At 33.5% G+C, this 13,549-nt stretch overlaps 1 protein-coding gene across 3 annotated transcripts in view; it reads left to right on the plus strand.

Annotated features, from left to right (window-relative positions):
* The window catches only part of MIOS (meiosis regulator for oocyte development), a 47,500-nt gene that overhangs the window by 25,931 nt on the left and 8,020 nt on the right, over nt 1–13,549 (plus strand). For all 3 annotated transcript variants that reach the window (XM_049641511.1, XM_049641514.1, XM_049641512.1), the window contains exons 4-9: nt 353–607; nt 2,734–2,903; nt 5,849–5,914; nt 6,749–6,907; nt 10,900–11,052; nt 12,034–12,238. In XM_049641511.1, the coding sequence (XP_049497468.1) occupies nt 353–607; nt 2,734–2,903; nt 5,849–5,914; nt 6,749–6,907; nt 10,900–11,052; nt 12,034–12,238 (1,008 nt within the window). The remainder of the gene's footprint in view (nt 1–352; nt 608–2,733; nt 2,904–5,848; nt 5,915–6,748; nt 6,908–10,899; nt 11,053–12,033; nt 12,239–13,549) is intronic.

Here is a 13,549-nt window from a genome sequence, read left to right on the forward strand (position 1 = left end):
AAATACACTTAAAAAAGTCAAATATCCAGAGTGTAATATTGAAATATTTCTGTGTAAAATGGACTTACTTTTTTTTTTTTTTAATGTTTGTTTTTGAGAGAGAGAGACAGAGTGTGAGCAGGGGAGGGGCAGAGAGAGAGGGAGACACAGAATTCAAAGCAGGCTCCAGGCTCTGAGCTGTCAGCACAGAGCCTGATGTGGGATGCAAACTCACAAGCCATGAGATTAGGACCTGAACTGAAGTCGGATGCTTAACTGCCTGAGCCACCCAGGCATCCCCAGACTTACTTCCTAAATATATTTCAAAATATAGTAATAAAGCAACTAATATAAAAATACTTATCTTTTTTAGGAATGGTGGAAAGTAGCAGACATAATTGGAGCGGTTTGGATAAGCAAACTGATACTCAGAATTTAAATGAAGAGAGAATTTTAGCTTTACAGCTTTGCGGGTGGATAAAGAAAGGAACGGATGTAGATGTGGGGCCATTTTTGAACTCCCTTGTACAAGAAGGGGAATGGGAGAGAGCTGCTGCTGTGGCATTGTTCAACTTGGATATTCGACGAGCAATCCAAATCCTGAATGATGGAGCATCTTCAGAAAAAGGTATTAGGTTATATTCTAAGATGACTGCAGTTCATAGAATCCTTTAAAGTAAAGATGCTGATAACTTTAAGATATTTAATCAGTATTTTTAGATAATTTTTTTTGAAAGAGTAATGAGCACAGAACTGTATCTATGAAAGTAGATATCCCATCTCTTTTGTTTATGCTTTGGTTTATATCTAAAAAAGAAAATGTGTCTTAAGTACCATTTTAATGATGTTACAGTAAATGCTCAAATGTGTCCCTTTTAATGTTTTTTTTTTTTCTTTTAAAGATGGTTCACATACATTTTTAAAAATGTATTGGAGATTGGGCTACTTCAGTTTGCAGGCATTCTTATGGCAAACATTTGTATTTTATACATCATCTTTCGGATGGTTATTGGTTGACTTTTAGGAAACTAAGTGACACTTTAGTTAGACTAATACAGATTCTTATAAAAATCATACTTTGATATGCAAAAATGCTTCTACTGGAGTCTGGTGATTTAAACGTAGTTTTCATGTAATATTTTTTAAAAGGAAGAAACAGTGAAATGTAAAGTTTTTACTCCGACATTTTGCAAGAGAATACGTGGGCAAATAAATTTCAGTCTAGACATGCAGTTTTTTCCTTATCAGGAATATTTCAGTTGAAAGTAACTAAGATATATATAGCTTTTGATTTTTAATACACCTAGCAAATTATTTCTGAATATTCAGAATGTATAATTCTTATTTGATGGTCCATTTTGAAAACGTTACATTTCTATTGTACCACAGAGAAAAACATGCAAATAATTGTAATGTATTTGCTTGCAGTAAAAAAAGTTTAAAAAACTAATGTTTTGCCCAGATTGGCCTCTTTTCCTTCACTTTTGCTCCAGTGTAAGTCTTCCCCATTTGGGAGAGCAATAGAAGATAATGTGGAGATGAAAAAAAGAATCGATATTTTAAGCCATTTGTAATTATAATTTTCGTATAACCTGAGAGCTTGATGCCTCCCTATCATGTGTACCTGGAAAATTTGGTGTTAGATTTAAACACCCATGCTATCAATAGGGAAAGTATATTTCCTGTGATTTTAATAACTTGGTTAAGGACTAAAGAAAAGATTTTCTGAGTCAAATATTCCTTTCCACTTGGAAATAAATTGTTTTAAGCAGGATTCACAAAGATATTCTTTGGTTGTGAGGGTGGTTGTTTTAATCTCAAAAGACTTTAAATCTAATTTAATAGAGTAGGCAGAGGAAGCAAGTACAAAGTAACTTGGGGAAAGTGTTCATAGGAATGAAGAGCAAGGCTATTTAAGAACATAAAGTGGGAAATGCTGTTTTATTTGGAAAAGAAAGAAAATGATCAGTCTCAAGGAACAGAATAAGAAAATTGCTATAATAAATATAGAAAATATTCAAAAGTTAAAGGTGAATTTAGTTTTCTTTTCTGAAGCTGAACTTAGATGGCCAAGCAGTCATAGGGCTAACTGCCAGTTTAGCAGCTTATCCATGGCTGTATGAACTGCTAAAAACTGCCATTTAGAAGACTATTGGTAACAAATGCTTTGTTGCAAATGTGTCTAAATACAATGTTACTTTGTTAATTTTGATAGTTAATTTTGCCCTAGAAAAATTAAAAGTATAATACTATAATAAGAATGCTAAAATAATGGCTTTCAGAACATATGCTTAAGTATGTGCATTCTGTATTTAGGAATAGGAAAACAAAGTTATTTTGAAAATTGTAGTCCTGAGGTACAGTAATGTTTATTATCAGTGTTCTGAAATATCTGTATATAAATGAACATGATAAGGCTGGCAATGATTCTGGTAGTATGGCTTCACTTCTCTTCATTTAGACCCTACACAATAACACGGTATAGGAACCTGCCTGGAATGAGAACTTGAAAATTTAATGATGTGTTTGTCCTGCACAGGGTTAGCAATATTGGCAACAGTTTTATAAGAATAGAAATTTTTGCTTGTGGTCCTTGCCAAATTTTCCAATCTGGACCAAAACCCCTATTCTAGTGGGCTTATTTTTCTGTAGGTAAATGTTGCCTTCCAGTCTATTGGTTTATGGTTTAAGAACTGGAAGAGGAGATACTAAGCTTTTGATTACTTTGATTAGCTGACTGTTTTTAACATGCAGGCGATCTGAATCTCAATGTGGTAGCAATGGCTTTATCGGGTTACACAGATGAGAAAAACTCCCTTTGGAGAGAAATGTGCAGCACTCTACGACTACAGTTAAATAACCCATATCTGTGTGTCATGTTTGCATTTCTGACAAGTGAAACAGGATCTTATGATGGAGTATTGGTAAGCTAATTTCTGTTTGACAAGGTTCCTTTTAAAATAAAAGTTTTTATCTAGCCTTATTAAAATGTTCAAATGTCTGTTGCATGAAATATTGTTATATTTTGATGTATTTTGTATTAGTTAAAATAAGGTATCTTAAATATCTTTGGGCGGCTCTTGAATGTCATTCTACAGTTAAGTACCTGATAACAAACTTGATTTTTTAAATAGTTTTAACAATATAATTTGCAGATATAGAGGGAATAGGATTTTATTCTTTAGTTTAAGAACAGCTCTAGAATTATACAACTATATAAACATAAATTTCATATTGAAGTGCGTTTTTTAAAGTTTATTTATTTTGAGAGAGAGAGAGGGAGAAAATCTCAAGCAGGCTCTGCACTATCAGCACGGAGCCCGGCACGGGCTCAAACCCATGAACCATGAGATTATGACCTGAGCTGAAGTCAAGAGTTGGATGCTTAACGGACTGAGCCGCCCAGGCACCCAAAAATGCAAATTTTTAAAAGTTTGTGTTTTTGTTTTTAGTTAAGTAAACAAACACATGATCAATTATGATTAGAATAACCATGTAACTTATCTGAGTTAGTATTTGCGTTCTCAGACATACAGACAGTTTGGAAGATCTATGATCACATTACTTATACTGAACTGTTTCATTTTTTCATTATTTGGTCTTCTCTATCACTTTTTTCTCCTGCTTTACCCACATGTCTATCTAACCATATCACCAAATAAGTTCTTTACACAAAGTGGGGACAGAAGAGTGAAATGAGATGTACTTATCAGTTTCAGTTATAGTGTTTTAAGCTTCACATTAGTACTATAACTTTTTTTTGCATTGTTGGATACTTTTCTACCACTGAGAAGAGCTTTCTAACATGGAACTTATTTCTGTGTTTGCTATTATAGCACTTCATATAAAAGACACATTGCTTGGATGATTGATTTAAGGGTCAGGCCCTAAGAATTTAAAAAAACATGTATTTTATTGAGGTATCTTAATGAAAAATTTAATAAATGTTGTTAATGTCCACTTTGGCAATACCTTAGTTTATGGATTTTGTCCATTAACTTCTAATAAAAGAACTATTGAACTTTTCTAACCACTTCAAATTAATATCCAAGAGTGTTTTTTTTTTTATTTGTTTTTACTGTAATTACTCTTTTTTGTTAAACAGAAGACTTTAAAATGTATTTTGGAGAAATAATACTTTCAGGAAGTAGTAAAGTATGGTAAAGACAAGAAGAAGAAGTGGATTGTTCAATTTTATGTTTGTTTTTGAGAGTGATAGAGACAGAGCATGAGTCGGGGAGGGGCAGAGAGAGAGGGAGACACAGAATCTGAAGCAGGCTCCCAGCTCTGAGCTGTCAGCACAGAGCCCGATGTAGGGCTCAAACTCACCAACTGTGACATCGTGACCTGAGCCAAAGTTAGATGCTTAACTGACGGAGCCATCCAGGTGCCCCAGATTGTTCATATTTTAAATTGATAGAGAAGTATTGTTTAAATACTCAATTTCTGTATTTTAAATTAAGTGATCTATTACAAATACCCTTATTTTCTTATATCTAAATTTGGGTTATTAAGTAAGATATATCTTGCCTTAAGTAGAAACTTCATATTTCCAAACTGTTTTGAGAGTGTGCCTAATTATTCTTTATGTATTAATAATTATAATTAATGTGTCCTTTGTTAAAAATTGTTAAGTTGCGGTAATCTAATGAAAAGTGCTGAATTGGGAAATCGAACCTAAAGTCCTTGCTCCAGCACAGTTACTTCAGCTAGTCAGTTTACTTTTGGGGTTTTCATTTTCTCAGCTGTAAAATGGGACAGATAATATTTATAATTCTTTTCCAATCAAAATTATACACATGTGCTGAATCTAAAGAGTTAAATCTAGTTTGCATGAGACATGTTCCATCTTAAATGCAGCACCGTATTTTATACTTGGAAGTGCACGTTAGGATTGGTATCAGTTGAAATGGTCTTATGTTTAAAGCAGGAAAACTATATCTCATAGGATGATTTCAATGGAAGTCACTTTTAAACTTTTATATTTAGCACAAAGTTAATTACCTTCCTACATTTATAGAAATTCAAAATAGTATTTTACAATATTGACAAGTATACAAAAATTTAAGTATCACAGTACCCCTGAAATTTTTGCCACAAACACCAATATAGCAGTATTTTACTATGGCCAAAAAAAAGTGTATCTATTTATTTATAAGGGTATGTTTAAAACTTTCTACTTTGTATTTAGAAACATGTATTGATAGTCTTTTTAAATTCTGTATTGGTATATTCACTGGTAATTCACAGATTTCCTAGACTTGTTGATTAACTTAGCATCCCAGAAAAGATTTCCTCCGTTTCCCCCAGATGTATTTCTATAATGGAAGGGTTACATGGCATCTTAAATTTGATAAACCATATTTTATTGCTTGCATTTTATGTTGGAGTTATGTAAAACTGAACTGGAATATTTTTAACCTGAATTGGTCAGTATTTTAGACATAAATTTTTACTTTGCAAGAATAATAACCTTAGCATGGAGTTTCCTGAGGGCTACATGAAGAAAGACATCTTAGGGGCACCTGGGTGGCTCATTCAGATAAGTGTCTGACTCTTGACCTCAGCTCAGGTTATCATCTTATGGTTCGTGGGTTCGAACCCCGTGTCGGGCTTTGCGCTGATAGTGCAGAACTTGCTTGAGATTCTCTCTCTCCTCTCTCTCTGTTCAACCCCTCTGTCTTTCAAAATAAATAAATAAACTTAAAAAAAAAAAAGGCATCTTAGGCAGTCAGTGGCTCTGCCAGTATATACTCAATAACTTACTAATACATTTGAAAATTAAATTGCATATTAGATATGTAAAATAGTCTGCAAAAATATAAAACTCATAGCACCTACAAGTAACTCCTTGCTCTTTCCTTTTCAGTATGAAAACAAAGTTGCTGTACGTGACAGAGTGGCATTTGCTTGTAAATTCCTTAGCGATAGTCAGGTAAAAACTGATACAATTCTATGTTTGAAGTTATTAATATTTACTCTTACTGCATTAGGAAATTAATCTTTTTGTATAGATATGTATATGTGACATTTATATATGAATTATTCTAAAAAAGTAAACTAATAATTCTTTGTTAGGTCAAGATATTGTAAACCTGTGTATCATAACCAAAATTGCTTGTGTAAGAATGCTAACTTAATATTTTAGTTTATTTCTGCTTTTGGCCTATAGATAAAGATGTTAATCTCACCCCTTAGGGATGTCATAAGAGAATTCCTTCATTTCCTAATACAATAAACAAGTATTAAATGCATATGCTATGTGTATAGTGAGAGAGAAATGCACAGAAACAATGAGTAACATAATGTGCTAAGTGCTACAATAATGAGAAAGTGCTGAGGGAAAACGGAGGAATCTTGGCTGCAGGTTGGGGTGGGATGAGGCCAGGGAACACCTTACCAAGAGATGTTATTTTTGATAATCTTAAAGTTCCCTTTCAACTCCAATTCTGTTACAGCAAGAACTTGGCAGAATAATGAGGACAGTTCTCTTTAAGTTTAAAATAGTAAATTCTGTAGTTCTTTTGTAGAATAATTATTAAAACAATAAATGTCTTGCTGTTTTGAAAAAGTGTTTTAAACGATCTTGGATTCTGCATTGTAGTTTATGATAGATGCAGACTTCTTAGAGATCATATCTAGATTTTTGCAAGGGCTTTGGTTTTAAAATGTTTTCCATAAATATAGCACTATTTTAAAAGTAAAAGTTTTGAACGTACAAAGTATATAGTGAAACATTAATTCAGAAAAATCACTTTGAATTTTCCAGTTAAATAGGTATATTGAAAAGTTGACCAACGAAATGAAAGAGGCTGGAAATTTGGAAGGAATACTGCTTACAGGCCTTACTAAAGATGGAGTGGACTTAATGGAGAGTTATGTCGATAGAACTGGAGATGTCCAAACAGCAAGTTACTGCATGTTACAGGTTAGTGCAGTGTGGTGGCAGCTTAAAGAAAAATAGTGCTTAACCACCTTCCTCCCTCATCGAATGGTTATGCCTTTTGCTTGCTTAGGATCTTTAGGAGGCATTTCACTTTAACCCAATCTCTTGATCTATAGAGGACTTCTTAGTGTCCCTCACCCTCCTGCTTTGGGTTATCCAGTTATTCCTTTCATTTTGGGAAGTTTCAGTGTTGAATTTATATAAAGTTCAAATGGAGCAGAGAAACCTCTCTCCAGTTTCTCCAGTTGACAGAATTATACCTTATGTGAAAGAGATGGTCTTTCCCTGAACTGTAGTCTCCCTTGAAGTCCTGAAGGCAAGTTATATCACAACTCTCTTAACTCGTCATTTTTGCTCTTTGTTATCAACGGGCATGATTTGGAGTAACAAGTTCATCACTTTACTTTCAGTTTTTACTGTTAGTAGTTTACTGTTAGCTGTTAAAAACAGATTTCTGGCAAAGGTTTCCTTCTGCTTTACTTTTGATAGACATACCATGAAAATTTAGAGCATTTCCCTGAGATTTCCTATAGCTCTCCAACTCTTCTTACCCTTTCATGGTGTCCTTTTCCCTGTCCCCATCCCTTCATACAATATGATAGCATGCTGTGTACTGGGCAAACGTAGTAGAATGCTCCCTTCCCCACCCCTACCCTCTCAGGAACAAATATAGATACTGGCCCACAAACCACACTATAATATACTTACCAACATATCAGGCCACTGTCCATGGAAGAAAAGGTGTCTTTCTGTAACATAATGCATAATTTTGTCTGACTGAAATGAGATTACATCTGTTAAATTACACTGGAGAAGTATGACTACCAAGTACAAATGAGTTGATAGCTTCTTAACAAGATTTATAAAATATAGTTAATATGCAGACAGTGTATAATAAAAGACAGTGGATCTTGCTTTTAGAAAATTCATTCTGATGTTTCCCCCATTTGTATTTATATGATCAAGGTTAAGTGTGCCATCATGCTGTTTGTTCTCTATCTTATTTTTCCTTCTTCTTTTTGTTCTTCTGTCCCTTTCCTCCCTTCTTTTGATCTAATTGAACATTTCATTGTTTCACTTCACCCACTGGGTTTTTAACTATTAACCTGTCATTATCTTTTTTATTTATTTATTTTTTTGAAGTGGTTGTTCTTGGTCTAACAAAAATGCATCCCTACCTCATCAGTTAACATTTTTACCCCCTCATACTTCACATTTCACACCTAACACATCATGTTTCCTACTTTTTCTCTTTTACCTCACACCTGACGTTTCCACTTTTTATCTTCATACTTCACACTTTTCAGATGTTACAACAGTGTAATTCCATTTACACATCTCCTTCCTTTGTCTTATTATTTTACTTCTATATACCTTATAAACTTCAACTTAACAGTGTTATTGTATTTGTTTTGAACAGTCACTTGTCTTTTACGTAAATTATGTGAAAAATGAAAACATGGACTTTTACATTTATTTATTTATTTATCATTCCTGGGACTGTTTACTTCCTCCAATAGACACAATTTTCACGTTGTATTATTTCTCTTTGGTCTTTCTCTCTAGCATTTCTTGTAGTACAGTTTCATGGATGACAGATCCTCTCAGCTTAATTTTAACTGAAAATGTCTATTTCACTCTTGCTTTGGTTCAGCACTTTAAAGGTGTCGTTTCATAGTTTTCTGGCCTCCATTGTTTATGAAGAAAAGTCAACCATTATTATTAATGTCTCCCCTGTGTAATGTTTCATTTTTCCTTGGGCTGCTTTTGGTTTTCAGCAGTTTACCCTTGATGTTTAGTTGTAGTTCTTTTTGTCCTGCTTGTGGTTCACTGATCTGCAAGTCAGTGTTTCTCATTAGATTGTGAAGTTCTTCAAATTGTTTAAATGCTGTGATTTGTTCATTGACTCTTAATGTCACCTGAGGAGAAGATTTTCAGCTCTTGTACTGTTTAGTTCTAGAGTCTTAATTTTTATATAGTTTACATTTTTCACTCAGATCTCTATCTGTACGCTGATTAAAACATTTTTCCTGGGGCATCTGGGTGGCTCAATCAGTTAAGTGCCTGGCTCTTGATTTTGACTCAGGTTATGATCTCGCCATCCTGAGATTGAGCCCTGGATTGGGCTCTGTGTTGAGCGAGGAGCCTGGTTGGGATTCTCTATCTCCCTCTCTCTCTCTGCCCTTCCCCCACTCACGCACACGCGTGTGCTCTCTCCCTCTCTCTCAAAATAAATAAACATTTAAAAAAAAACCAAAACACACAAAAAACAAAAACTCTACTTTTCCTTTAAGTCTTTGAACATATATTTAATGGTTGCATTTATTATTTTTACTGCTAACTCTCTTAATGTGGGGTATTTTAGATTTGGTTTTTGTTGACTGCCTTTTTCCTTGACTTTGAACTATACTTACCTGTTTATGTCTGGTGGTTTTTCATTTGAATACTGGATGTTGTGTATAGTACATTATAGAGATCTGGGTTCTTTTACCTTTTCCTGAAGAATGTTGGTTAATGCTTTTGGAAGTTCAGTTACTAGCTGCTCACTTTGGTCTTAGATTTTCTTACTATGGATTTTTGGAAAGCCCAGGGTATTTCTCAAGCCTTTCCAGTCATAATCTCTGAACTGTTTACATTGCACATTTTGTTGGAGATTAAATTTAGATTTTTTGGGGCAGATCTAGAGAAGACTTATCAAATATGAATTGACCAAATTGGGGAAGCGTGGGATATGAAGATTTATTTTTCTGTGAATTTTCTTTTTAAACTAGGGATTATACTCTACTTTAGCACTTAGTTTTGGCTAGTTGGTCATTATTAGGACTAGAGGAGATGTTTACTTTTTTAAGAAATGAAATTGTCAGCCAAGAGTTTTTCACATATTTTTTGCTGAATTTAACCCTGAATTTAATTGAAATTAATACCTAATTAATAGGTGAAAGATAAGCTTCTTCTGTTTTGATAGAATGTTAAAAGATAGATTGTCTATTAGCTGTTACAGGTTTCTTCCCTTTTTCCATTAGTAAGATGCTAAGTTCTCTCTAACATTTTACTTTTCTATCTGGCTCCCTAAAACTGGGAAACCTGGGCTTCATTACTGATGCCCGTGGCGTCATTGGAGGCTGAGACTTTCTCTACTTTCTTCATCATGTGAACTTAAGGAAGATATCCTGGACAGGGCTAAAAGCATTCTGTGCAAACCCAAAATAAGCACAGGTGAAATGTGAAATGTCACAGCTGCCAGGGAGAATACAGCTTTAGGAAGAGCCTTACTGGCAAGAAATTGAAGTTCGTAATGAGAAGGAATCTAAGTTTAAGGTAAAGAAACTGTTGCTTTTCACTGTGGCCTAGGGGCAAAAGAATGAAGAACATTTTTGGTTTGGGTTTTTTTTGTGTTTTTTTTTTTTTTATTTTGAAGGTAGTAAATGTATGTTTTGATTGAGGGCAAGAGAGAGAATAGACAGGTTTAACTTTCAGATAAATAGGTATACAAAAAATAGCATCTGCATTCACAGTACACTGCTAGATCCAAAGGACAAGGCTCAGTATTATTTTATATGTGATGGAGCTATTTTGGTATGCTTTTAGATTAAACAGTAAACAGTTTTTGTGAAGGCAGAGGTTTTAATTTTGGGGACAGAGTATTCACATCACTTTGTACTGTATTCAAGTAGGAAAGTGAATTGTTTCCTCTTGGATCCTTCAACTTAAGTAAGAGATACAGAATTATACTTTCCTGGCCAGGTATAATGATAATATATATAGTACATATTTATGTCATTAGTAGAGGCCAGCTTAAAGTAAATTAAAGAAGCTTCCGCCAATTATTTTGTCTGTATCCTCATTAGGAATCAGCTTTTGGCAAAAAGGGAGCCTGTTTCATCTGTGCGACTCATACTCACATGTTACCTGCAATTTTCTGACTTAGCCAGGAAGTTTTTAAACAATTGTATTAATTCATGTTTTCATTTTAGGGTTCTCCTTTAGATGTTCTTAAAGATGAAAGAGTCCAGTACTGGATTGAGAATTATAGAAATTTATTAGATGCCTGGAGGTTTTGGCACAAACGAGCTGAGTTTGATATTCACAGGAGTAAGTTGGATCCCAGTTCTAAACCTTTAGCACAGGTAAGTACAATATTTTGGAGAGAATCAAATTATAACATGTACTTAATAACCCAGCCCAAAATAGAAGTGTTTTTTCAGCATGTTATATTGGGTAAATTTAGAGTTCAATTTAATAAATTATTATTAGCTCATCCTTTTGCTTATATTAAGTTCCTATTGATATATGTGTAATGAGGCAGGATTTCCTTTTTTCTCTAACAGTATATACATATGTCTAATTAGACATGGACATTTTTTTCTTTTAGCATTAGTTTAAAAATCCTTAGCTCAGTTATCACATAAAGCATATTCCATGAGATCACTGTATCTAAATTCAGACATTAGATATCAGGTATATCCTCAATGTGAGCACTGGATGGTGCTATTTTCTTATTTTAGAAAGTTGAGAAATTAGTGATTATATTAAAACAACCAAAGTATTTGTAAAATAACATTGCATGGTAATATTTGTTACTAATCTGTGTAAGTGTTTAAGAGCTTAGGAATTTAACGTAATGGCAAAATGAACACTTTCTGTTGCTATTATTCTAAAATTCTAACTATTTGACATTTTAGGATCCTTAACTCCTTTTGTCTTAGGAAATGAGTGCTTTCTTTATAAGAAAATTTTGTTCAGGAGATCAAATCGTTGAACTGTGGATCAGAAGTTAAAATGGGTTATTTTGTAATGTTCAAAGTGAATTCTAAAGTCTTTGTTATTTCTAAAATGTTATTATCTAATATTTCTGGGTTTTTCTACAGATACTAGTAGTATTAGGAGAAATATAACTAAACAGAGGTAACAGAAGAAGTATTCATATAACATAACTGCTAAGTGGAAATCTCAAATGGGAGCTGGTTAAACTTAGCAGATAACAAATTATTTTATAATATAAAATAAAGTTTAACAGTTATTTAAGAGTAATTTGTTAGGATCAAACTTTGAATTTATTTTATTTGTAAAATTTGCATGATATTTATCCCTCCTTTCATTTTGTATAGGTGTTTGTGAGTTGCAATTTCTGTGGCAAGTCGATCTCCTACAGCTGTTCAACTGTGCCTCATCAGGGCAGAGGTTTTAGTCAGTACGGTGTCAGCGGTTCACCAACAAAATCTAAAGTCACAAGCTGCCCTGGCTGTCGAAAACCCCTTCCTCGATGTGCGCTTTGCCTCATTAATATGGGAACACCTGTTTCTAGCTGTCCTGGTATGACATAATTCTATAATTTTCTGAGCTGAAATTGTTCCTACATAATTGATTTAATGTTGTAAATAGAAGACATACTAGATTGAGTTTATATTATTTCTAGGAGAAAGCCACTTTGCTGGCTTAAAGGTTTTGTATTTCCTGTAATTTATAAAGTCTATACATTAAAAGTAAAATCTGTATTCATGATATCACAAGTAATCTCACAAATGCTGGCCAATTTAAAGTTCATGAAAAGGGCTTAACTATTAAGTAGCCCTATAATTATACTATTTTCTTATCACTTTTCTAAGAGGAGTTCCCTCAAATTTTATATTTAAAAGTCAGTATGCCCTCATCTAGTAACAAGTACCTTGTATGCATAAAGAGCTTTTGATAGTCCCAAAGCACTTTTACATTCTATCTTACATAATCTTCAAAATCTACCTGTGAAATACATAGAGGAAGTGTTAGTCTAGAAGTCAGATCCCTTTACTTCCAGGTTTTGGTGCTGCTTCTGCTAGATTTGTCAGTTACCTAGTAAAAACATGTGTTTTTTAATGGTTAGAAGTATTAGGATTATTGTTTACTGCTTATAGTAAACACATAGAAAAACTTTTTGAGAACAGTAGATAATTGAATATAATGTGTCCAGTGACTGGAAATATTCAAGCTGTTTATGTAACTTGAAAATTATACTATGGCAAAAACTTTAATTAAAAACATTTGAGTATTTAGCACGCTGGTATAATAAAGAACTGGATATGGTGTCAGAATGCCTGTTTTATTCTCCCTCTGTGACAGTCTGACATTCAGTTACTCTAGCCTCTTTCATGTAAGGTGTTAGACGGAGATCCTTTCTAGTTAAGAAATTTTATAATTCAACTGTGCAATTGGTTCATGTAAATAGTTCATTTGTTACATTAACATTTGTGAAAGAGATGTGCTGGTATCATTGGCTGAGTAATTATTTTTCAAGTTTGATACCTTTTTTTTAAGCAAATAAAGGCAATACATAATATTTTCAAATTTATATATTAGTTTTGATTGAAATTTCAAATTTTGATTTTCATTTTATACATTGCATGCTGACCATTTTTATGGTCCTGATACGGTAAATAGAAAATAGTTTGGACTAAAAATCTACAGTGAAAGAACAAGGAGGCAAAATATTGCATAAAGAAGTTCTATATGAACTGGGATACATAAAAATAGTTAAATTTAGAGGTGCCTGCGTGGCTCAGCCTGTTAAGTATCCGACTTCGGCTCAGGTCATGATCTCCTGGTCTGTGAGTTCGAGCCCCATGTCGGGTTCTGTGCTGACAGCTCAGA

This window comes from Panthera uncia, chromosome A2, assembly GCF_023721935.1.
Source record: "Panthera uncia isolate 11264 chromosome A2, Puncia_PCG_1.0, whole genome shotgun sequence".
NCBI lineage: Eukaryota > Metazoa > Chordata > Mammalia > Carnivora > Felidae > Panthera > Panthera uncia.